The sequence below is a fragment of the Glycine max genome, chromosome 3 (assembly GCF_000004515.6).
Source record: "Glycine max cultivar Williams 82 chromosome 3, Glycine_max_v4.0, whole genome shotgun sequence".
NCBI lineage: Eukaryota > Viridiplantae > Streptophyta > Magnoliopsida > Fabales > Fabaceae > Glycine > Glycine max.
The window spans coordinates 44,070,398-44,096,243 of NC_016090.4; the positions used below are offsets into that span (position 1 = coordinate 44,070,398).

At 33.5% G+C, this 25,846-nt stretch overlaps 2 protein-coding genes and 1 pseudogene across 2 annotated transcripts; all 3 read left to right on the plus strand.

Moving 5' to 3' along the window:
- Positions 1–6,267: 6,267 nt before the first annotated feature.
- On the plus strand, positions 6,268–11,444 carry LOC100781314 (translation initiation factor IF-2). Its single transcript, XM_003521590.5, has 8 exons — positions 6,268–6,387; positions 7,313–7,353; positions 7,518–7,638; positions 7,735–7,801; positions 7,990–8,308; positions 8,919–9,959; positions 10,583–10,732; positions 10,846–11,444. Exons 2-8 carry the CDS (start codon positions 7,327–7,329, stop codon positions 11,275–11,277), a joined length of 2,157 nt encoding a protein of 718 aa, XP_003521638.1. The 5' UTR covers positions 6,268–6,387; positions 7,313–7,326; the 3' UTR covers positions 11,278–11,444.
- Positions 11,445–12,710: 1,266 nt separating this feature from the next.
- LOC102669075 (uncharacterized) lies at positions 12,711–13,853 on the plus strand. The gene has a single exon (XM_006577132.4). The coding sequence runs from the start codon at positions 12,949–12,951 to the stop codon at positions 13,390–13,392; it is 444 nt and encodes a 147-aa protein (XP_006577195.1). The 5' UTR covers positions 12,711–12,948; the 3' UTR covers positions 13,393–13,853.
- Positions 13,854–19,855: 6,002 nt separating this feature from the next.
- LOC100806793 (phytochrome A-2-like) lies at positions 19,856–25,113 on the plus strand (annotated as a pseudogene).
- Positions 25,114–25,846: the final 733 nt, after the last annotated feature.

The following is a 25,846-nucleotide window of genomic DNA, read 5'->3' on the forward strand; positions in this document are numbered from 1 at the left end:
ACATGCAATTTATTTGAGAGATTCTATAATAGATCCTGAATCCTGATCCAAGGCCATTTGATAAATATAAACGGGTAAAATGCCTCTGTCAGACTAACATGAAATGACGTGCAAGCAATTGCAATTTGCAAATAAGAAAAACAAACACAAACGAAAACAAGTTTATGTTTTAAAAAAAAAAAAAAGAAAGAAAGAAAACACGTTATGTAGCAAAAACTTGCGTGATATCGCTGCTGCAAGCTATTGTGGATGTTCTTTTCCAGAATCTATATGGTAGTGTTTCTGAATTGTGATAAAAATTTATTACATCTTTGGCAATTTTATTTTGAGAAGAAATATTTTTTTCTCAAAGTCTTTTCAAAAGATTGAAAAAAAAAATTGAATCAAACATGTAATCATGTTTAGATTTTTCAAATATCACATCAATAATCTTCATAAGATTGCATAAAAAAGAATCTTCTTAAGATTAAAAAAATGGAAAAGTTAAATAAGTTATTATTAGTCCCTAAAAATATCACAATTTTAAATTTTAGTTCACAAAAAATGTGCTTGATTTTGAATCTTTAAAAATTACAAAAATGGCATAGTCATCAAGGAATTTATCATATGTGTTTCAATTAATAATTTAATATAGTCGAAAGTCAAATAACTTTGTTGAAGCATATATGTGAGAATCAAACATAATTACAAATTTTATGTAATTCATTTTGTTTTGATTTATGTTTTGGGTCCACATTTTATATAATTGACTGAAAGATTCAGATTACCTCTCTCATAAAAGCAACATATTAAAACATGTTTCACTCGAATCAATAAGAAAAGAAAAATAAATTGGGTCAAGTTTTTGCGTTAGAAAATTTCATTTATTTTACAGCACAAGTTTAACATGATTTGCTCAATCCTTTTGATGTAGGCATCCGTTCGTTGCAAAATTTAAGATATTTTGATTAGAATGCACATCGATCTATAGTAATCCCATATCAATTTTAAGATTTATAGAACAAAATGAGAGAAATTGAGCATGAAAACAATCTAGTTCTTCACAAAGAGACTTTTTATTTTTACTGTTTTTAAATATCATTTTGCCAGTTCAAAATTGTCACAGTATTAATAAGGCATGTGAAAACACTTTGTGATTAAGTATTGTTTGTGGTGGTTTATAAGCGTTGTTATGTTAAAATTGTTAACAATGTTAATTCTAAACTAATAGAATGATAAAATTGGCCAAAATTTAAAATATGTACGAAATTGATTTTTTTTTTTAAAAGATAAGAGACTAATAAAAAATAAAATAAAAGATCAAATATATAATTTAGTTATTTAGTCATTAATTGTATGATTGCAATTACATTCGCAGTCCCATACTTCTATGCCTTAGATTATATAGATTATTCTACTGTCAAAAAAGATTATATAGATTGCTAAATTTTGATCAAAGAATTTTATAAGTTGGTTAAAAAAGTTTATAACAAACACACTTCTATCATAAAACAGATGAAAATTATTTGTCACTGTTATGGGACCCAATGTCCATGAAATGATTATTTTCTCTTTATCATAAATTTACTAGTAGATGTAGATCTCACCCATCGCATATATATATATATATATATATATATAGCACACCAATTTACGCTAGACTTGGCACATTTTCAAATATGCAGGTAAATAGCCTATACTACACTGTAAGCCATTGTTCGTAGCTTTACACATGGGTTTGGTGGGAATAAATAATTCTGAAAGGCCAATCGGCGTGTTCAAAAAGAGTTAGGTGGTGATAATTAGGTTGCTGGCCTGTGGGTTATGATTCATGAATAGGATATTTATATCCTTTGCTCTTGTATCGGAAACCTCTATTTTATTTTGCAAAATTCATTCTGAGAATAAAAATTTATATTTGAAATGAATTTTTCAGAATATAACAGGATATGCATGATGAAATAATGAGAATGCAAGATACAATAGCCTATTTGTCATGTTAGTACTAATGCTGAGGTATTTGTGCCAAGGATCCAACCATGGTAATATCAGTGTTTTGAAAACATATCCACACGAGTCAGTCCAACTGAAAATTGGTGAATTGAACCAGTATTTGATTTCAATAAATTACAGAATTAATTTTGAGAAAAACTGATAAAAAAAAAGGAAATTGGTCAAAACAGGTAAAATCGGTAAAAAAAAATAAAAATGGTAATAGTCAGTTTGTCATGGATAAAAAAAAAATTAAAATGACATTATTTTGAATTTTTTTTCTGAAAAATAAAACAATCTTAAATATTTGTGATTTTATATTTTCTATTCTAGATATGTAAACGTTTTATTGTTAATGAATGTTGTCGTGTTTTGTTAAAACGTGTGCCAGTATTATGATATATTCAATATGGATTTTTATGCATATTTTGAATGTTAAGAACTTATAAAATAGTTTTTTATTTTTTATTTTTTATTTTAGTATTATAAAGTTACGGTATTAATTTTTTTAATATTATTTTATATTTTTAATTATTATTTATCGGTTTATTTCAATGTTTGAATCAATTTAATCACCGATATAATTTTTAAGACACAATAATATATACTTCTGTCATGCTGGGCATTCACACTGGTTACTCGTAGCCTCAGTCACATATATTGACTTGAAGCATGCTATAGACCAAATTAAGGTAAGGTCCATCTAAAAAAAAGGAATACTATAAATATATTCTCTAATATAATTTTTTTAACATACTCTTCATTATCTGTTAAAATTTATTAAAAAGGTAATTATGAGTGATATGATTCTCATTAAGAAGAAAAAAAAATATTATTTTTAATAAATTTTAATTAATAACAGAAAATGTGTTCAAAGGTGTTAAAAATATGTTGCTTGCATGTCTATAACATAATAGCCACGTTCACAATATGGTGCCAGGCTACAGCTAGCTTAACCCTTCTAAATTTTTGTAAAATGTATAATTAAGAAATAAAAGGCTTGTTAAGTTAGTCAAAGAACAAGATTTGAAACTTGGACTAAACACGTAGTACATACTATTATATATTCTTATGCTATAAAAGGACATATTAGAGGAACAGTTAATAGGCTTGATTTTGTGAAAAAATCATTAAACAATGTTAGAAATGATTAACTATCTGTTAGCAACTAAATATCACAGCCACATACATTCCACAGTTAAGCAAATGATTAGCTTTAGCTTATATATTTTTAATGAGCACATCAATCATTGCACATGCACCAAATATTCCTCCAACCACCAACTAATTTGGATTACTAGCTACATATATTTAACTGAACAGCTTAACAGACCTCTGAAGTGGCAACATTTTTGTAGCCATGTGTTAAAAAGTTTTAAAATAAGGCAACATTGTCTCTATCTGCCACAAGGAAGAATAAGTGTGTTGAATATGAAGGCACATTCATGGGTTATATAAGGTATCTAATGTAGCTAGTTCAAACCGCCATCACCATCACTCTCTGTGTATGTTCGAATTGAAGGAGCTTTAGGCTCACTCTTATATTCTCCACACACTGATATCTCTTATCTGTTTCTGTTGATTAATTAGGGCACAATGCTGAAGATGGGTTGGCAATATTTGGCTACCAAACGCATTAGATGTGGCTATGAGAAGCTACCAAGTTCGAGTCAAAAGATGATGAGGGATGGAAGAAGCTGTTGGGTGAAGTCTTTGAATGGAAGATTGCGTGGCCTTAGGTTGTCACGTTCTAGGAAACTTTCCTTAGGAGTTGTGGTGTTGTCAAGCAGAATTGTAAGACTATACAATGAGGTTGTCAACCAAATGATGAACATGGAAAACATATATCCTGCTATTGTTCTCTCCACTCAATGGGGTCTTCCCGTTCTGTCTCATTCCTCACACGTGTGCAGATCAAGGAGGGTCATCCCTCTTGACAGAAATTAAAGTCACTTTATGTTACTAACTTCTATAATGTTTTGGCTCACAGAGTCACGGTTAAATCTGTTTCTATTCTATAGTAAATTCAATTAAATATATGCAATCAGCTTCATGCATATATTATTATCAATTATTACTCTATAAATTTGCTGAAAAGCATTATCATAGCCAAATTTAAATTATAAAAAAATATTATAGTTGTAGTAATCATAATAATTAATTTAATTTCTATCCAAAGAATATATATATATATGAGGTTAGAACATAAAACATCTGAATTCTGGTACGGAATCAGTTATACAAATATGTATATTGTGCAGCAGTTTTCCGGTATGAGTACCGTAAGGATATATCACCAATTTTGAAGTATATGTGCATCTGATGGTACATCTTATAATCTTATTCCTAACCTTGAATCTTCCCTCGAGTTTGTTGACGATGATATAGTACTTTTCAACTTTCATAGTAGTATTAAAATATTAAATGTTGTTTTCTGAGTAGCAAACGATTGAGGGTTAATTCTGCTATGTTGATACATCTTAACTATCATGAACCAAGCCTGACTCTGAACTTTCTTGTCTCTGTTCTAAAATGTATTTGGCAAGAATCACTTTTCCACGAGCATCATTATCATATCCGCAACCACAAATTCTGCCTTCCAACATGTTATATAATCAAGGAAAATTTGAATCTGAAGAAAAAATAATCACGAACTAAAAGTAAAAGGTTCTTCTATAATTAAATTACTTCTTGACTTTCACGTTTCATTGCGGGTATAGACCATGATATCTTATTATTTATTTATGCAGCAGAAAATAAAGACGACACTATCCACTATAGTGTCATAATCTACGATAACCCGTCATCCACGGCAATTACATAACAATGAGGAGAAATTTTGTGTTGCGGGAAGGAAATAAATAGAGTAACAGAACATGTTACGTCATAAACTGAAATTAGCCAACTTTACAATCACTTTTCTTTCTGGATGCTAAGAAAATAATTGGGTGTGGGAAGCTACCAAAATGGACAATACCTATCACAGCTACTGTGTTCACTGACACAGTACTCCTTTACAGCGATGGTTCAATTATAATGAGCTTATAATTTTTTGCCAACCAAGTATTCATCACAAATCATGGACACGTACGATTAAGTCCAAATTCCTTGCATTGTCTTTGGAAATGGGAGCTGATAAATTAATTAATACTACAAAATTTACACAGAATAGTATAGTTGAGTTGTTTTTCAATTGAAATTGACAATTTTTTTTATCCGTGAAATTGAGATGTTTTCTTGCGGTAACTTAAATTTCAATTGTAGAATAATACCGACAATAATTATGTCATTTTATCAAATTTCTTCTCATGCCCATTTCAAAATCCTTTCACTAAAAAAAGCTAGTTGCATTGTGTGTGATTTTCTCGAGCTAATTAAGTTACTTTTTTTAAAAAATTAAGTAAAAAAAATCACTAGTTTTTTTGCTTAAAATCTTTATATATTATTTCTACCCAAATATTTGTGGAGCTTATCATGGAATTAGGATGTGAAATAATTTTAAAATTTTATAAGTAAAAAAAAAATAGTAGAAAATTAATTAAATTTGAAAGATTTTATAAGACGTGAGATTATATTTTATAAGTATCCAGTGTTGTGCCATCTATACATCGATGGACAATCTTTAATTACAAATATTTTCTCTAACTTTTCCTAGTTACATGTCTTTCTCTAGTAGAGAAATTAAGGATGTCCAAAGATTAAATTGATTCAAGTTTAGGGTAAAATTAATTCGAATTAATAAAGTTTAATTGAATCATATCAGAAAGTTCACAAAACACTCCATCACGTTTCGAGCATCAAGCAAATGTTCCAATCGTCTTGTCACATGAAGATGAGAAACACCCACGTATATAATCAATCCATTGAGCTACACAAGGGTCTGATCAACCATTTGCTTCATGGCTTGGAGTATTAATATTAAATGTAATTGAATATTTTAAAATCAATGTAAGTTTTTATTAATATAATTTCCACTATTTAAATTTTTAATTTAATTATGTTTTTGATTAAATTTATGGCAAAGTTAAATCAATGAAAGCTTTTGATTATTTTTAATTTTTTGGTGAAATTTTTTTTGATTAAATGAATCTAAACTGATCAATACAAAACAAAAGAAATATTAAAGTCTAAATATATGAATCATCGTGAATTAATCTCTTGGATGATACATGTGTTTAGATAAAAAAAAAAAAGAAGAAGAAGAAAAAAGAGACAATATATACGGGGCTTCCTTGTGGGGAGGAGGTAGTTGGGTTGGGCCTGTGTGACTTCCTTACAAGAGAAGCCCATAAATATCATTAGTGGTTTTGTAAGGAAAGAAGAGTGACTATGATAAGCCTATGGCGGTGGTAAAGGCCGTTGTCGTTCCTCACGCCCTTATGGTTTTGTAAATCACCGGAATCGCGTCTATTACAGGTTTTGGTCTGCTCTATTCACCTTATCAATAACTGACTATTTCTGATCAAAGTACTAGTTTCACCATACTCCTGCACTCTATGCATTCATTCCACTCCTGCCCACTATTTTTTTACCTACATATTGCATTCTATTTCAATCAACTTTCTCTATTATTAGATTACAAGCTGTAGGAAAAACAAAAGCTGAAAAATAATATGATAGATAGGTAATGGGCGGATTGGGTATCTTTTCGTTAGAATTTTGATTCGTGATTAGGTATCCGTGAATCTATCCATTAAACATGTAAAGGGTAGTTTTTTTTTTTAAAATAATTTTCTTAATGGATCAATACTACGATTAATTCAACTCAAAATCAATCTGGTCATCCACTTGCTTGCTACCCTTAGTTTTGGGTTTTTGTAGAGCTGTTGAGCTCTTACCCCAAGCTCCAGTTTCTTCAGGAAGAGTGAGTTTGCCCCTTATAAGTTACAACAGATTACCATATTGACTTGCAATGTGTTCTTCTAGTAGTGTCATGTTGTCTGATGACTGAGATGGTTGTAGAATATGTTATATTACAACATTGAGACCAGAAGGTTTTTTTTTATCATTGAAATTGACTAAATGCAATTTGACTTATCTATGTCAGCGGTGATTGTCAATTTAGAAAGTATAGTAGTAACCGTGGTTTCCTTGAACCCCCTTTTGTATTATTATTATTATTATTTGGTATTCTATGATCCTCATCATAACTAACACCTTTGTGGGCTGGAACTTGAGAGGCCAAATGATGTCTTAAACACATACAATCTGAAATAGTGTTGTAATTTTTGCCGTTATTGCTGACATATACATAAATCCATCATTGATGAGCTTCTGACTACTTCTGTCACCTTCCCTGTCTATTTTTTATTAATAATTTGCATTAAGTCTAATTTTGCAGCTACATGCTTATGAATGGCGTGGCGCGAGCTTGGAAAGAAGGTGAGTTGACTTTTATATGCATATGGCATATGTTCTTTTCATTGCAAATTTGTATCAAATATGATAATTATCCAGTTTGTAGGTGATTGAACTTTTCCCGTAAAAAGTATTATGTCGTAGCTCATTCAGTTGCTGATAATGTTCTTTATGTTATCTGAATGCAGAGAATATATATGAATTTTACTAGAGCTTTGTCGACAACACCATTTAGACATGTGGCAGGATCAAATTTTGCATCCATCTTTACTGTGCAATCTGTTTGTGCATCAGCAAGATGTGTGCCGGGTAATAGACATGCTTTGTGCTTTTAATATTGTATTTTGTGCTCTTATTATACATTACATACTTAGCTACTCAAGTTCTTTTAACTACATTATGCAGATTTCATCAACCTATCATCTCTGGGAGTGGCTGGTTTTGGCAGGGAGACTAAAGAATGTGGAATACGGTAAAATAGTATTCAATTTTCAAGTTTCAAAATGAACCATTGATAGCATTACAGCTTAGGTGATATAAGGATGATAACAAAGTATGGCCCATGCATAGTGGATTTGAATAGTACTCAACTTTTTTGTAAAAGTTGCTTAAGTGAAAAAGAAATGGCATAGAGATAAGGTGTTTTGATTACATTTGTAGGTGCTTCCATGCTAGTTCACAAGTCTGGGCGAGAAGTGATGGACCATTAGGTTTGCAGACCGCAAAGAGGATATATGTGAAAAGAGGTGGTAGAAACCAGCTACCTGCTGGAGCTCCTTATGCCCGTCGTAATGTCCCAGCTACCAAATGTAATCCTGATAAAACAATAGAAATATTTGAAGGCATGACCCTTGTTGAACTGGCAAAGCGCACTGGAAGATCAGTATCTTCTTTGCAGGATATCCTCACTAATGTTGGCGAAAAGGTTCAATCAGAGTTTGAGCTTCTCAGCATGGATATCGCTGAACTTGTGACAATGGTATTTTCCCCCTCTTTGTCACAAATGACATTAAACCAGTGAATATTAGGAACTTGTACCTACTACCTTCGTTTGATCCCAATACTTGTTTGTTTGTTCTTGTCATTTGTAAATGGAAGGTTGTTATGAAGAAATTAAAAATAGCTCTTGTTTTACTTATTCTTCACTTCAAGTATATGAGATTTGAAGCTAGCTTTCAGAATTTTTTAGTGTTTTGAATTTTGAAATAAAACCTACAAGACTTATTGTGAAGTTTTGATGGATCTATGGAGCTTGATGAGATGTTTTTCCTGAAATTAGTTGGTATTTGGCTGTCTCGTTGATAGTATGCTCTATGCATAGAAAGATTAGGGGAAGAAAAGTAACTGAGAAGACTAGGCCTAAAGTATGAGTAGGTAGGTTTGGATAAATATTTTATTTAAAACCATTGTTGAAGTATTATATAAGGTATTCTTACAAGTTTTTATTTGTTTGCATTCATTCTGAGTCATTACCTCAAAAGCTTCACCCTCCACCCTCCTTTTTCCCCTCTAAATTTGCCACATGATGAACATTTGTTTCTCTTTGTTGCTATTTTTTTTTCCACTGAATTAGTTTATTGCTGGTGCAGGAGGCTGGCATCAATGTTAAGAGGCTACATTCAGCTGAAGGTGCAGAAATTTTACCACGTCCTGCAGTTGTAACAGTGATGGGCCATGTTGATCATGGCAAAACTTCTCTTCTTGATGCCTTGCGTCAAACTTCAGTGGCAGCCAAGGAGGCTGGTGGCATAACTCAACATATAGGTGCTTTTGTGGTGGTCATGCCGTCAGGAGCATCAATCACATTTCTTGATACTCCTGGTCATGCTGCATTTAGTGCAATGCGGGCAAGAGGTGCAGCAGTTACAGATATAGTGGTGCTGGTTGTTGCTGCAGATGATGGTGTGATGCCTCAAACACTTGAAGCCATGTCCCATGCAAAAGCAGCTAATGTACCAATTGTAGTTGCAATTAACAAATGTGATAAACCAGGTGCAAATTCTGAAAAAGTTAAAATGCAGCTTGCTTCAGAGGGCTTGCTTCTGGAGGAGATGGGTGGGGATGTTCAGGTTGTCGAGGTTTCAGCAACTGAAAAAATTGGACTGGATAACCTAGAAGAAGCTTTACTACTTCAGGCTGATATGATGGATCTTAAAGCACGAATTGATGGGCCTGCTCAAGCATATGTGGTGGAAGCAAGACTCGACAAAGGACGGGGTCCATTGGTAACTACTATAGTGAAGGCAGGGACTCTAGTTTGTGGTCAGCATGTGGTTGTAGGCTCACAATGGGGAAGAATAAGGGCTATTAAAGATATGGCAGGGAAGTTAACTCGACGAGCAACACCTGCTATGCCTGTTGAGATTGAAGGGCTTCGAGGGCTGCCAATGGCTGGTGATGATGTTATTGTTGTTCATTCTGAGGAGCGAGCTAGAATGCTTAGTTCTGGTAGGCAAAGGAAATATGAGGAGAACAGGCTTAGGAATAAGATGATACAGGACAAGCCAACTACTTCAGATGATTCCAAGGAGGTTCCGCAGTGGGTTGAAATGCCAGTAATAGTAAAAGCAGATGTTCAGGGAACTGTTCAAGCCGTCACTGATGCATTGAAAACTTTAAATAGTGCTCAGGTTTGTGAAGATTATAGTTATAGTAAACTTTTCTTTTTGCATACACATGCATGCTTGATCACAGGCAAGGAAAACAGTTTGTGTTAGAGATGTAAAAGTTTCACCTTTTACCCTTTTGGTATCAGAGCCTTTTTATCAAGTGATTGGTACCTTCTTGTTGTTTTCTTTTTCCTAAACTCTAACAACTTAAATTTATTAGAAGGTAATGTGAGTTAGTCAGTTTATGCTTTGTCCAAAGTGCATGCATCTAACTGATTAAGGTTTCAAGTGAAATGCTTTTATTTAAAAGAAATGTTTGATTACTTGATATAACAGTTATGAATGCTTTTGAGTAATCCATTTAATAAAGGTTTATATGGTGGCCTGATGAAAATGACATGTGGAAAGGTATTTGCTTGAGTGATCAGTATTGAAAAAAAAAATGCAATCACTAGTCAGTTCCTGTTCATCACATTCACTATATATCTTGGACAACTGAGAATTGTTTGCTTTTAATTATTACCGGGTGTGGCATACATGTGAGCCAGCTTTGTGACACTCACGTACTATAAGTTGTTATGAACTTTTAATTTTGCGTTGTACTAACATTTCCTATTTGTTGCTAACACATTATATATTGCTAGGTTTTCGTAAATGTTGTCCATGTTGGCGCTGGGCCTATTTCTCAATCTGATCTAGACTTAGCACAAGCTTGTGGTGCTTGCATAGTTGGATTCAATGTAAAAAGTCCACCTACTGCTCTTAGTCAGGAAGCAGCTCGTGCCGGTATCAAGGTATTAACTTTTTAAAGCTTATGCTCATATTTAACTACATTGTGGTTATGCTTAAGATTCTGTGAGATGAAACTCTGACTTCCTTTTAACATCCATTTGGTTTGGTTATATAGATAGTTCTGCACCGTGTAATTTACCACCTCTTGGAAGACATAGGCAATTTGATAATAGAGAGGGCCCCTGGGACTTCTGAAACCCATGTTGCTGGGCAAGCAGAAGTGCTGAATATCTTTGAAATCAAAGGGAGCAAGTCCAAGGGGCCTGATGTTAAGATAGCGGGTTGTCGTGTTATCGATGGTTCTGTGACAAGATCAGCAACCCTGAGGCTTCTTAGGAGTGGGGAAGTTGTGTTTGAAGGACTTTGTACATCGCTTAAGCGGGAGAAACAGGATGTGGATTCTGTGAAAAAGGGAACTGAGTGTGGAGTAGTAATCAATAATTGGTGTGATTTCCAGATTGGAGACGTTATTCAGTGCTTGGAACAGGTCATAAGGAAGCCCAAGTTCATTAAGTCAGAGAGTGGTGCTGTTCGAATCGAGTGCTGATCAAGTTAGTTGATGATTCTTCAACGCACATTTTTTATAACATTACACTGAGCCGACAAAATAACCTCGTATGGGTGGATTGTTAGAGTAAGTATATTTTGTTGCACTGAAAGAAAGTGTAATTAAATTTTGAGCACTATTTGAAACGCCTAGTAGTTATTTTTTGACATGTGCTTTGCAAGAACAATAGTCAGTGTATTAGAATTATAAGTTACACCCACCTTCAGTTTTATAATTCCTTAAATTAAAAAAAACTTTTATTGTAATTATGAAAATAATAATGAGACCATAAATAATAATAATAATAAGGAGATTCCTAAATGGATAAAATGTCATAAAATTTCCAGAAATAAACAAAATTTTGTAGTCATTTTTGTTGTAAAGCTTGACAAATTTGTTGGATGATAATTGGTCAGGCAAATGTTTTTTCTATAAAAGTTTGCAATGCAAATGTTAACCAGTGGATTGAGAAAGTATTTTATTTGGATACAAAAAAATGTATTCTCTTATGATTTTAAAAAGCATTTTTATTGATTAATTCTTTAGCTATTGCCTTTTTAAAAAAAAGATCCTTAACCAGTGCCTTATTGGTTAATAAGAATTTGATTTTAATTTTTTTTTTTGTAAAATTTCCTTGATAATCATGTTTTATCAACAATCAACGATAACTATCTATCATAAGTGAAATTAGTAGTATTGACATAATAAGTTAAAAAATACTCATAATTTCTAATTCAAAAAAGAATGAATAGAGTTCAAATATAATTTTTTCTTATTGTTTCAAAATTTTCAATCACGCCCCAAATTAGGTCGATTTCTTTGGTAGGTGGTCACAAAATTTTTTACGTGCCAACTTCATTTTGATTGATTCACTATGTTGTTCTATTTTGATTGGTTAGTCATAATTTTCCCTCTATGTAAAAAAATTTGTAATGTGATCTCCTTTTTTAATTTTTGGCCTTTATGATGAGGTGGACGCGGACGGTTGTTTCACAGGATTGAGCAATTGGTTTGGTCCCAAAAGCAATAATGTGTCAGAGAGACCACATAAAATCAATATCAAGACGAAACTAACCAAAAATAACACTAAACTGAAAGATAAAGCTGCCACCGTCAGGGGTGGGTCTAATGACGAAACAGACCCAAAATAATTTTTTTAAAAATATTTTATTTTAAATAAGATAGATATATAATAGATTTATTTTTCAAATATCAATGATTTTTTTTATCAACATAGCATATGATGTCTTTTTAATTTTTAAAAACTAACAAAAAAATAATTTTTTATTGATAAACTTAAGTTTTAATTGTTTTATCTTAAAAACGAGCACTAGGCATTACCTAAAATGAACATCTAACACGTGGAAGTCTCTGCGTTGGCGAGAGTCGTAAAAGTGAACAAGACGGGTTCGCATATTGAAATCAAGTGAACGAAACACATTCACATATATATAAGGTTGAATTTTAAATCCAGCTAGGTTCCGATACACGTTTTTCTACTACGCATTCATTTGATTTACTTACCATAGCAAACTTCACGCTATCTTTCTTTCTCTCTCCTCTTAACTGTTCATTATTGTTTCCGAAATTCAACTTTGATGATTGTTGAGAAGAATCCTAATTTGCGCTACCTAATTCGCTGCGACCGTGAAACAAACGAGGTTTGATTTCATGTCTGGTTGTTCCAATGAGGAGGAGGAGATTTCGTTCTCAGAATCCGATCGTCACGGTTACGAAGGAGGCAGTGACGATGACGATTCCGAAATCGGAAAGAATGAACATCGCAGCAGCAGAAGAAGAAGAATGGGTAGTGGTTTTGGAAAGGTGGTGGTGCACCAATTCACGAAAGCGAAGAAGCAAGTGCGCAGGATCAGTAGCAGAAAGAGTCTTGTTCCGAAACCAAAAGGTAAGGTGGTGAATGTTGAAGGTGGCGTTAGTGGAAGGAGTGGGTGCAGGTTTTGTTTTTCTCGGCCCAAAGTGTTGGAATCGCTTTATGAGGAGTCTCCAACGAGTGATCCTAATGACCCTAATTTCACTCATGCCATGTTGACAACTTTGTTGGACACGAATGATTTCTATTCCAAAGAATGCAACCCCCACTTGGACTTGGATTAGTTTAGTTATTAATGTTGAAGATTCCTTGCGTTGGTGCCTTTTCTGCCCAATTTCAATTTGAAAAATGATGAGATTGTAACAGTATGGCTCAAAAGGGGCAATGATTGGATTGGATTGGATGTTCAATTAAAATGGTAGAGTTGAAGCCTGAGAGGTGGGAACAGTGAAATGTCAAACCCTTGTTTGTTTGCGTTTGTATTCATTTAGAGTAATGTGGTTCAAGAGTTTATAGACAGGGAACTTGCTGCAATTCAATTATTAAGGATTGAAGAATTGAAACAGGTTAATGTGGATTGGAAAAATGAAAGGGTTGCTTGATCAACTTCTGCTGTTGGAGCGGTTGGTGAAAACTGGATTTTTTGTCATTCTGGTATTATCTCCACTTGTTCTCAGAGGTTGGAGAAGTGGTGTACAACTGTACACTGTACATATCAATACATAATTTTTTTTGGACTCTGCTATTTTCATATTCTCTTTCCAGCTGCTGTTAAAACTTTTGGTGCTTTACTAGTGCATACAAATTTTTCATTCGGCTTTGTGAGAGGTCTTGAGTGGTTGTAATTTTGGAAAGTTTTCTGCATAGCGATTTAAACACAAATTGTTCTTCTCATCATTAGTTTGTTCTGATTCTTTTGATTTTTCATGTCCTCATATGTGTTCGATGATCTTTGGCAATGGCTCCCATTCTTGAGTCTGCACATATTTGGAAAAGCATAGAGACTTAGGAAGCAACGTTTTTAAGTATGTTGTAAAGCTGGACAAATTTGTTGGATAGTAGATTGGCCTGACATATGTTTGTTGCTATATACAAGTTTTTTAATACAGATTATATGTTTGTCACTCATTTTGGTTAGGCTGCTGGCATCAATGGGTTTTCATAATAAGTAGTAGTTGTATACATAGTTAGTATCTTATCTTTCTCTTCCAGATACTGAGTTCTCTATGGTTCCCTGCAACTGCAAGATCTTTTCTACGTCCAACAATTTTTGTGCTCTCTTTTCATTTGGATGCTCAAATCTAATTTCTAGGGATTTAAATTGTGAACTTTTCTAATTAATGGGTTCAATTCACATAAGTGTTTTCAAATTGTAAGGTTACTACTTAATTCAGACATTTATCACTTTTAATATATAATTTTGGTACTTCATCTTAAGAAAATTAATATAGTTTTTGCCAGAAAAAATTATTTGCTCCAAATTCCAGCTAAAAGCAAACTTATAGCGGTTTTTATGCCATTTTTCATCGGGCAGGATGGAAATCCTTTTCTTTTGTTGTGTAGAAGCCCATGCGTTTTTCCATGTTGACTAAAGAAACTAAAAGCAAGGTTTGGTTTGGCTTTCTGCTTGTGATCTACTGATTGGTCCCAAACTTGGATGGTAGAATTGTAGAAACGAAAGGAGATACACCTTCATCTTGGCTGAGTCTTGTATCTTTGATCTATAGCAAAGCTAGAGGTTCCTTTAATTGACTTTTTATATTTTTAATCTGGAAGCATTTCGAAGCACCACATGCTTCCCTTTATGGTGTCTAACTTTGTCATTTAAGTAAGATATTGCTATTATAAGCTCCTCAAATTTATGTGCTATGGAGAATTTAATAGGTTGGCAAACTATCTTTCCTGCACTTCCACATTAGATGGCTGCTGATGTGTACTGCAGTGTTTGGGCAAATTTCTTTTGCTGCACTGTCCCTTTGTCTACTTGGTTTAGAGGACTTCTGTGTGTGCTGCTGTTCGTCTCTTCTGATATGGAGTGCATTCTAGATGAGATAGATGTTGACTCATTGACAAGCTTACAAAGTCGTCAAGTAGTATTCAATAAGTAACAAATATTGTTTTCATGAGGACTTGCGTATTGGCAAATTTCACACAAATTTATACCCTCTAAACTAACAAATGAAACAATAAGAACATGAACTTAACATTCAATGATAAAGACGAAATAAACAGAGATACAAGTGAAAATATTTTTGAATTTTAAATAAAAACATTATAAAACAATATGAAAATCAAATAACAAATATTGTCGGAATTAGATTTGATCAAACCAAACTCTTTTTACGATAAAACATAATATTCAACTTGAGATTCAACTTTAGAATAACAATTCATTTGATTGGCTTATCTCTGAGTGATTGTTTCCATGAAATGTTTTTTTGCTATTTAGCTTTTCCTTAAATAAACTAGTGATGGAAACCAAATTGCTACCAAAACAAGGTGGTCTGAATCTGAATCATATTCTTTACAACCCAAATACAAGCAAGCAGCACAAAGCATAGGCACCAAAGCATGTTGTAGTGCTTATTTGGTTCTCTATTTGAGATTCACGTTTAGTACAAAATGACATAAATAAAATGCAGAAGCAACTAATAGTTGCATTGGGGTTTCACGTCCAGCAACGCCTAACATATTCTCAGACACACTAGTAATTGATGGAGGTGACTAATTTTGCAACCCTTGATGGTCATAAAAATTTAACTGACTGTAACAAGTATCTTAAAGAATTGTATATTTAATAATTTGTCCATAAAATACCTTAATTATATTTTCACAACAAATATTATCTGTAGACTGTGATGAAGCTCATTACTGTCAACATTAATGTTTTTCCGGACCTAACAATGTCAATGACACCAACTACGAATATTCCATTAACATAGGAAGCTTTGAACGAGAAAACTCTCTAATTAGGCACTTTTCGTAATAGATATGTCAACAACTCCACCAATCACCGTCAGGAACCCGTCTCCTCAGCACTACAATTAATTTTGAATGGATGTGGGGAAAGGATCACATAGAAAAGCTTTATAGGATGTGGGGAAAGCATTAGAATTGGTGGATGATCTGAAAGATGAACTAATAAATCAATGGAACAGATTTGCATATGGGTGGGGTAGGGAACAGCCAGCAAGAGAATGAGAAGAATGTACGTAATTAAGGAGAAACTCAAACTGTAATTTGCACATATTAATGAGGCTTACTAACTACTTTAACAAGTTGCCCATCGTTCATCTCATTCACATTCTTTTTGACAAATGTTAATCAAAATCTTTACAGAAAACTAAGAAATTACAAATGAGATTATCATTAGAAATTATTGTTAATACAATTTATCATAATTTCTAATACACTCTCACTGTGATTTTAATGTAAAAACAATATTTGTTTTATTCTTTAATAAGTGTCTTGAGGATATTAGATAGCAACACCCTTTGCTATTAAATCAATACGTAACTTTTGCTGGATCATAATCATTATTGAAGATTCCGTTATTTACTTTGGACGGTAATATTTACAAACAATCATTTGCTTCAACTTTACACGGCAGAACGAAGCTAAACACTACTTTGATATTAATTGTTATGAACTAGTCTGTTTAAAGTAAAAAAATGGTCATTTAATGATTTTAATATTTTTTTAAAAGGTTATATTTTTTACTTTTAAAAAATAGTAAAACAATTTTCTTAAGGACAAAAATTATATAATTTAAAATTATCTTTGAATTAAAAAGTATTTTTAAAAAGTAAAAAATTGAATCTTATAATATAGACTAATAAATAAAAGATCAATGGACCAAGTTTTAATTATAGACATCTAACTAAAGTGTGGCCAAATGGAGATAATAAAAAGTCAGGTTTATCCATCATGGGATTCAAATCAAAAGTCATTGGTCTTATTGTGTTTGGTTGATTAGAAGCCTTTCCAATTTTCAAGCTTGTAGCTCTCAAGTCGCAAGTACCACCACATGAGAGCAACCCAACGTGCACATTACGCTATCATTGAATAAACCAGCTTCCGATAAAGTTACACTACACTTTGCTGATAAGGCCAAACCTGCACTAGAGAGATGCTTCTGTAAATTTAGCATCCTTAATTTGAGTTTACTATAGCAGTAAAATATAGATGCATTGTTAATATATTAGTAGGAGTATTGTTAACGTAGATGTATTGTAAATATACATGTGTTTGAAGTTTCACATTAATAAGTAATATTAATCATGCAAATGGTTATTTAAGTTTAATAAAAGAGTTCTCAATTTTGAATTATGCATATGCTGATTGTCTTAAATATTGAAAGGAAGAATTTTTTTACTTAAAATAATTTTATTCAACTTAAATATAATTATTTTTCGTAAAAGATATATATGATGTATATCAAAATTATAGAAATAAAACTTTAATTATAGTAAAATCTTAAAATGTTAAACATAATAAAAAGAGTTAATAATAGTACGAAGAAGAGGTTAGGTTACTGTTTATTTGAGTGCTATTTTGTTTATTCTTTAAAATAAATTTTATTTTCAAAATTTCAAGATTTAAAAACAATTGCATTTCCACTTTTACAAAAAGTATGAAAAAGTTTATTTGTTAGTTTTTAATTTTTGGCATGTTTTATGATATTTTTTAAGAAAAATGATATCCAAATGTTAAAGAAACGTATTTTTATTCTTATTTTTTGTTTTCATTAAAAATAAAAACAGAAAACGCACTTAAATCAAGGATCACCTGAGTTTCTGTAACATGACGAACGACAATAACTAAATAAACAAATAAATAGTGTACCACTGTAAATACCATACAGAGAGGCTTATGTTTCCGTGTGTGTAATTTTCATCATTCGAGTTGTAATGGAACACATTGTGGCTTGTGATGTGGTTGTTGTTAGTACTTTTTAGTAGTTATGCTGTAAAACCCTCTCTGCTTTGAGGGCTGCACGTGACACCCATTCGCTATTATGCTTCCTCTTCTTTGGATGGGGCTGCTTTCTATGCTATCCAATGAAAAAAAAAATGAGTGACCCAGATAAAAGTTTCCTTCTAGTTCATAATAAACCTTAATTAGAAGTAAACCCACTTTGTACTTTGAAGCTTGGTCAATTAGCCAAAATTTTCTTCTCTTCCCAAAAGGGGAAGTCAGAGTTCAATTGAAGGTGATGATACAGATCGTGATCAGAGTCCGTAAAAGCTGCATGCTACTATTTACGGCTGCAATCATCATCACATGTCCCTTCCTTATTTTGCCTAAATAATTATATTTTGATGATAGAAAATAAAATAAAATTATCTTTAAAAGTAATTATTTAACGGTTATCTATGCTTAAGTGTTAAAGAATTGATATTTCGTTAAATTTTGGTTACAGATATAAAAATTGGAGGTGCCAAAAGCAAAAATTAGAAAAAAATAATGAAGAAATGAAGAATCAGCAACAAGGCCTAGCCCAGTGTCTCACTAAGCGCATAGTAGTTTGCGCTAAACGAGATAGGAGACACAAACGCTAAACGAGGCGTTAAGCACGAGAGTTGGTACTCGCGCTCAGCATACACTAAGCGTGTGGAACAGAAACAGAACACGTGCTAAGCGAAAGGAGCTCACTAAGTACATGGTCAGCGCGCTAAGCGAGAGATGTCCGTTAAGCGCAGAATCTACACACACTGAGCGAGGGAGGTCGCGCTAAGCGAGCCTACAAAGGCCCAAAGCCTACTTCAACCGCTATAAATAGAGAATCGGACTAAGGAGAAACGATACAACATTCTCACTACTACCCAGAGCTTGATAACTTTTACTTAGGGAATTCTTTCCTCTCTTTCATCATTTTTTCCTTTCTTTCACCCTTTTTTCTCTCACCAGTTCCTATACCCCATTCATTGTAAAGTCTTCAATAACCATGAGTGTCTAAACCCCTAGTTAGGGGGCCTGGCAGGCCTAAGCCAAGTAAGATGTATTCTTCACTATTTATCAATGCAATACCAGGTGTTCTTTATCCTATTATCTTCTCTGTTTATCTTTCATGCATTATTCATCATCTTTTCATTCATTTAGGGGTTAGATGCTCGAAAGAGAGTAACTTCTAAATAAGATTTAAAGAAGGTATGCATGCATTAGTTTTAGGGGTTAGACATTCGACAGAGGATAACTTCTAATAAAACAAAAAGAAAAGATATCATAAATAAATCATTGCTAGACATAGAATAATAAATTTTGTACTTCAAAGGAATTTGGAAGATAAATAAATAAAATATGTTTGTCATTATGAGCCATCAAGAGAAGTAAATGAATAAATGTGGGTAGGATAAAATCACTTGAATTGATAAAGAAAAATAATAAAATCATATATTCTAGTCAAATAGGACATGTTAGGTCCTAACACTTGCATTCCATTGAATTCCCTCTTTAATTATTCTTCTAATTCTTTGCTTTCCATTACTTATAATTTCCTATTATTGTTCCCTATTCTTTCTTCTACCCCTCTTTTATTATTTTTTTTCTTATAAATTAAAAAGTATCAAAGATAAATACAACACAAAATTCCTGTAAAATTCGACACTCAGATTTCTAAAACTTTATTAGTTGGACATTTGGTACACTTGCGCCTAACAAATACTAATGTTATAATATTCTATAATGATTGAATAATAATACTTAAATATAAGTAAGCACCAGAAAGAAAGAAAGGGAGAGAGAAAGGGTAGCATTAAATTATTATTATGGCATGGCAATGTCTTAGTTCCAACTTCCTAGTTTCCACTTAGGCCTTAACTTTGTTCCAAATTCCAATCCCAAAGATTTTGTGCTTCATCACAACCAGACATATAGATGCAGCTGTAACAGTCAAGTGGCTAGCTGGGATTTTTTATTCCCAAGCTGCTTCTAATAAAAACCTTACCTTTCTCTCTGCTCATCACAATTTCCCCTTTCAAGGTGGGTTTTCCCTTTCTGCATTTTCTTTCTCCTTGCTTCAACTGATTCTTTCTTCTTTTGGGTGGGTTTGGATTATCACTACCCCTTATACTCATATATTTGCTTTCCTTAACGTTTCTGATGTATGCATGTATGTACTCTTTTTGGCAAATGATAATTCTTGTTTACGTACTCGGCATGATGTTTCTGTCGTTTCCTGGTCAATTAAGGTCCCGTACCAATCACTGTTCCTGAAAATTAAAGTGGGAAAAATGAAAATCAAATTGCAAAAAAAAAAAAGTAGTTGTTTTGCTGAAAAAGTGTATATAGTTGAGAGCATGCTCATGAGTTCCTCTGGAGAATTTATAGCCTCTTACCACATGCATCAGATAACAGCGGAAGATTAATGATAAAGATTCTTAATATTATTATTATTATTATTGTTGTTGTTGTTGTTTGATCTTTGGATAGAGTAGTACAACAGGATATGATTGGATCATTAATTATCATTGCTTACTGAAATCCTTTCAAAGTTTTGTCATTCATGTGTTGAAAAATCCACTTTCTCTTCTTCAATTGTGACAATGAGTAAGGATGATGTCAATTAACTTAGGACCATACTCTGGGCCTGTTAGGATACAAGTCTAAAAGTGTGAGAGCACTGGAAAAAGTTCTATATTTCCCGTAGAGAAGCTCTCAAACGCACTTCCGACTTGTATCCAAACAGGTATGTAGCTTTGAATCTGTATTAGAGCAAACGGATTCCATTCTTTGTTGTGAGAGAGAGTCAGTGATTCTATGCTTGTGGTTTCAAGTGCAGTTGAAGTGACAATGTCCTCCTCAAGGCTTAGCCAATCATCCAGCAACAATTCTGGGCAGATCTAGATCATCAAGACCCAGTGCTAGGAGGATATCTCAGACAAGTTTAGATGCAAAACCGCATGCAACATTTGAGGAATCAGGTAGTTCTTTTGACTACTCGAATTCAGTGAAAATGTCTCCAGCTGGTACAGGAGGAGGCACTGTCAGTGGAGAGCATGAACCAAAGTCTGATAGAGCAGCAACAACTGCTTACCTCCATCAGATGCAGAAAGGCAAGCTTATTCAGCCATTTGGGTGCTTGTTGGTCTTAGATGAGAAAACATATAAGGTCATCGCTTACAGTGAGAATGCACCTGAAATGCTCACCATGGCTAGTCATGCTGTCCCCAGTGTTGATGACCACCCTGCTCTTGACATTGGCACTTACATAAGGACTATTTTCACTGCCCCAAGTATTGCTTCTATTCACAAGGTACTTGGATTTGGGGATCTTTCACTTCATAACACCATTCTAGTCCATTGCAAGACCTTTGGGAATCCCTTTTACGCAATTATCCATCTTGTTACCGGTAGCACAATCATCGATTTTGAGTCGGTCCAGCCTCCTGAAGTTCCCATGACTGCATCCGGTTCCCTGCAATCCTACTACAAGCTTGCAGCAAAAGCAACAACTAGATTGCAATCCTTGGCTACTGTGAACATGGAAACACTATGTAACACAATGGTTCAAGAGGTTTTTGAGCTCACAGGTTATGACAGAGTGATGGCTTATAAATTCCATGACGATGATCATGGGGAAGTGATTGCTGAGGTGAAAAGGCCAGGCCTAGAGCCATATCTGGGGTTGCACTACCCAGCCACTGATATTCCCCATGCGACGCGCTTTTCTTTATGGAGAACAAGGTGCGTATGATAGTTGATTGTTGTGCAAAGAATGTGAAGGTGATTCAAGACAAAAAAATTCCATTTGATTTAGCTTTGTATGGATCAACCTTGAGGGCTGCTCATAGTTGCCACTTGCAATTCATGGTGAACATGAATTCTAGTGCTTCCTTGGTATTGGCAGTTGTGATCAATGACAATGATGAAGATGGGAATAGTTCTGATGATGCTGCTGTTCAGCAGCCACACAAGAGTAGTACGAGTCTATGGGGTTTAGTAGTTTGCCATCACACTACTCCCAAGTTTGTTCCTCAGGGGCGGTTCAAGGACTTGAGAGGCCTAAAGCAAATTTATTTTTTGAGGTATATTAGTACTAAAAAAAAATTTATTGAGGTATATTAGTACTAAAAAAAAAATTATTAAAATTTATTTTCAAATATAATTTTACAATAATTTTTTTTTGAGGTATATTAGTACTTAAAAAAAAATTTGAAGCCTTTTTTTTTGGGGGTGTAAAGCTCTTGTTTGGATTGCTTGGGCCTTAAGTCGGTCCTGTTGTTCCTTTCCCTCTTAGGTATGCGTGTCAATTTCTGGCTCAAGTATTTGTCATCCACGTGTGGGCAAAGAGCTAGAGATTGAGTATCAGATTGTTGAGAAGAACATCCTGCGAACTCAAACACACTTGTTTGATGTGCTGACGCGAGATGAGCCCCTAGCCATTGTTTCACAGAGTCCTAATATGATGGATCTTGTCAAGTGTGATGGAGCGACCCTGTTATATAAAAACAAGGTGTGGAGATTAGGGGTAACGCCAAGTGAATCTCAGATAAGAGAGATAGCTTTGTGGCTCTCTCAGTGCCATAGGGATTCCACAGGTTTTTTTACAGATAGCTTGTCTGATGCAGGCTTCCCTGGGGCTGCTGCTCTTGGTGATATTGCATGTGGAATGACATCTGCCAGAATAACTTCCAAAGATATAGTTTTCTGGTTTTGGTCTCACACGGCTGCAGAAATCCGATGCGACGGTGCAAAGCATGAACCTGGTGAAAGGGATGATGGTAGGAGGATGCATCCAAGATCCATCATTCAAGGCTTTCCTTGAAGTTGTCAAGAACAGGAGCTTACTCTGGAAGGTCTATGAAACGGATGCCATTCATTCATTGCATTTAATACTGAGAGATGCGTTCAAAGAGACAGAGAGCATGAAGATAGCCACATATGCTCCCAATTCAAGGCTTGGTTGTTTGAACATTGAAGAAACGCAAGGACTGGAGGCAGTGACAAATGAGATGGTAAGGTTAATTGAAACAGCAACAGTGCCAGTTTTGGCAGTTGATGTTAATGGGATGGTCAATGGATGGAACACCAAAATTGCTGAGTTGACAGGTCTTCCAAGTGATGAAGCTATGGGAAAGCATTTTCTCACACTTGTAGAGGATTTTTCAGTAGATAGAGTCAAGAAGATGTTGCACATGGCATTGCAGGGTATGCCTTTTTTTCCTATCACCATCTTATTCTTATTCTAGCATTCATGAGCAAACTTTGAAATGAGTGTAATAAGTATTTAGATTTTGAGGATCCCATGTTCTCTACAACCATCCATAAATATTTGATTAATAAAGAATAACAGCTTCCAAGTTTTATTCAATTTTAAAAGACTTGGGAAGGAATGGAACATTGCAAAAGATAATACTTTATCCTAGCTTTCCATATTTCTCTACTTAATTGATTTGTTATTCTACAATATGATTAGGTGAGGAAGAGGAAGAGAGAAATGTCCAATTTGAGATCAACACATATGATTTCAAGATTGATTCTGGTCCTGCCAGCTTGGTAGTTAATGCTTGTGCAAGCAGGGATCTTCAAGATAATATTGTGGGAGTTTGTTTTGTGGCACAAGGTATAACTGCTCAGAAAACAATGATGGAAAAATTCCCCCGAATTGAAGGTGACTACAAGGCAATTGTACAGAACCCAAACCCATCGATCCCTCCATTATTTAGCACAGATGAATTTGGTTGGTGTTGTGAATGGAATTCAGCTATGGCAAAATTAACCGGATGGAAGCGAGAGGAGGTGATGGATAAAATGCTTTTAGGAGAGATTTTCGGGACCCAGATAGCTGGTTGTCGCCTAAGGAATCATGAAGCTGTTGTTAATTTTAGCATTGTACTTAATACAGCCATGGCTGGTTTGGAAACAGAGAAGGTTCCTATTGGTTTCTTTACTCGCGATGGAAAGCATGTAGAATGTCTTCTTTCTGTGGTGCAGTCACTGGTGTCTTCTGCTTCTTGCAACTAGCTAGTCCAGAGCTGCAACAGGCATTACACATTCAGCTCCTATCTGAGCAAACTGCAATGAAAAGACTGAAAGATTTAAATTATTTGAAAAGGCAAATCCGGAATCCTTTATATGGGATTATGTTCTCCCGGAAATTGTTAGAGGGTACTGAGTTGGGAGCTGAACAAAAACAATTTCTGCAAATGAGCACGCAGTGTCAACACCAGCTTAGCAAAATTCTGGATGACTCAGATCTTGACAGCATCATTGATGGGTATGATATCTGTGAATGTGTTGCTTCTAGTTTTTTTTATTTATTATTAGTTGCCATTTGTGTGGTATTTTGAGCATTTATCAACAAGAGTTCCTATTAAATCATACAATTGTAAAGTTAATAAACTTATCATACATGATATTTTGTAATTGGATAACAGTGTAACTGTTCTATATTGTCCATGCATAGACTATTTTCTCTTTTTACATTATACACTCACATTGGTCAAATAAAGACAAACAAGAATGTATGCATGGAGGGGTTGTTTGAATTAATCTTTTGGATGATACCTTCCTATGCTTGATACATGCCGCTTTGAGATTATATACGTAATTTCTAAATCCTTATGTTTGCTTTTGTTATTTTTTGCAGCATTACGCATGATGGTTTTGGGGTTCCAGAAACATTGCTGAACCAGATGTTTGGACGTGATGGACATGAATCTGAGGAGGGTATTAGCATGCTGATTAGCAGAAAGCTCATGAAGGGAGACGTACGTTACATAAGGGAAGCAGGGAAAATCATCTTTCATCTTATCTGTTGAACTTGCCGCAGCACATAAATCCAACACTTAACACTTTGGAAATAATACCAAACCATATTAATTTTTTCTAAATCAGAAAGTGAAGGAAGCAAGAAATTTGCATTCCTTGTTCAATATTTAACTCTTGTTATTAAGTACCCTGATGTAAGGTGATGTAGATATGTAATGTATAACTAACTAGCTATTTACACACTTTATAGACCTGTTCTCGTCTACAGCAATGATGATTCATTTGCAACAAAATGAAACATGGGAACTAACTAGGAGCATGTTAAATGGCATTGTTTTCTACCTTTATTTCCTTTTCTTCCAAAACTTTATTAAGAATATCCTGCTTAAAGATATTATAAGTATTAAATATTAGTATTAAGTATTTCTTATAAATACTTTTAATCACTTAAAAAATAAATATTAAATCATTTTGTTTTTTAAAAGTAATAAATAATTTTTGTTATCTTCATTTTTTTTATCTGTAAGTGTCGCTTTAAAAACAATTATTTATTTGTCATTTTCAAATTCTAAAATGACATTAATTATTTTTTTTAAATTATATGCTTATGAAAAAGGAGAGAGACATAATAATGTATGAATGCCGAAAAAAATAAGAGAGGGGAAAACATATTAAGAAATTATAAATAATTTTAATAAAAAAATAGGAATTTATTAAATTTTCTTAATTTATGTTCAATAATAAATAAAAAGAAACAATAATATTTTTAGGGCATATATATATATATATATATATATATATATATATATATATATTAATATATGACCTTAAATAAGAAATAATTTAAAATGAAAGGCTTGCATTTTTATATGGATAATGATTTGTTTTCACAATTTATTAGGATCATTAGTTTTTCTAATAATTACTGTAACCAGGGGCGACTTAGACTCGGATAATAGGAAAGTGAATCATAAAAAAGAATATTCATCTAATAAATATATATCACTAATTTGTATACAAAATATT

What these genes read in the sequence shown, in the direction of transcription:
- LOC100781314 (XM_003521590.5), top strand. Translation starts at nt 7,327, where the DNA reads ATGGCGTGGCGCGAGCTTGGAAAGAAG. An exon ending in GGCGCGAGCTTGGAAAGAAG is followed by an intron (nt 7,354 to 7,517) that starts GTGAGTTGACTT and finishes ATCTGAATGCAG; the next exon opens with AGAATATATATGAATTTTAC. An exon ending in ATCAGCAAGATGTGTGCCGG is followed by an intron (nt 7,639 to 7,734) that starts GTAATAGACATG and finishes TACATTATGCAG; the next exon opens with ATTTCATCAACCTATCATCT.
- LOC102669075 (XM_006577132.4), top strand. Translation starts at nt 12,949, where the DNA reads ATGTCTGGTTGTTCCAATGAGGAGGAGGAGATTTCGTTCTCAGAATCC.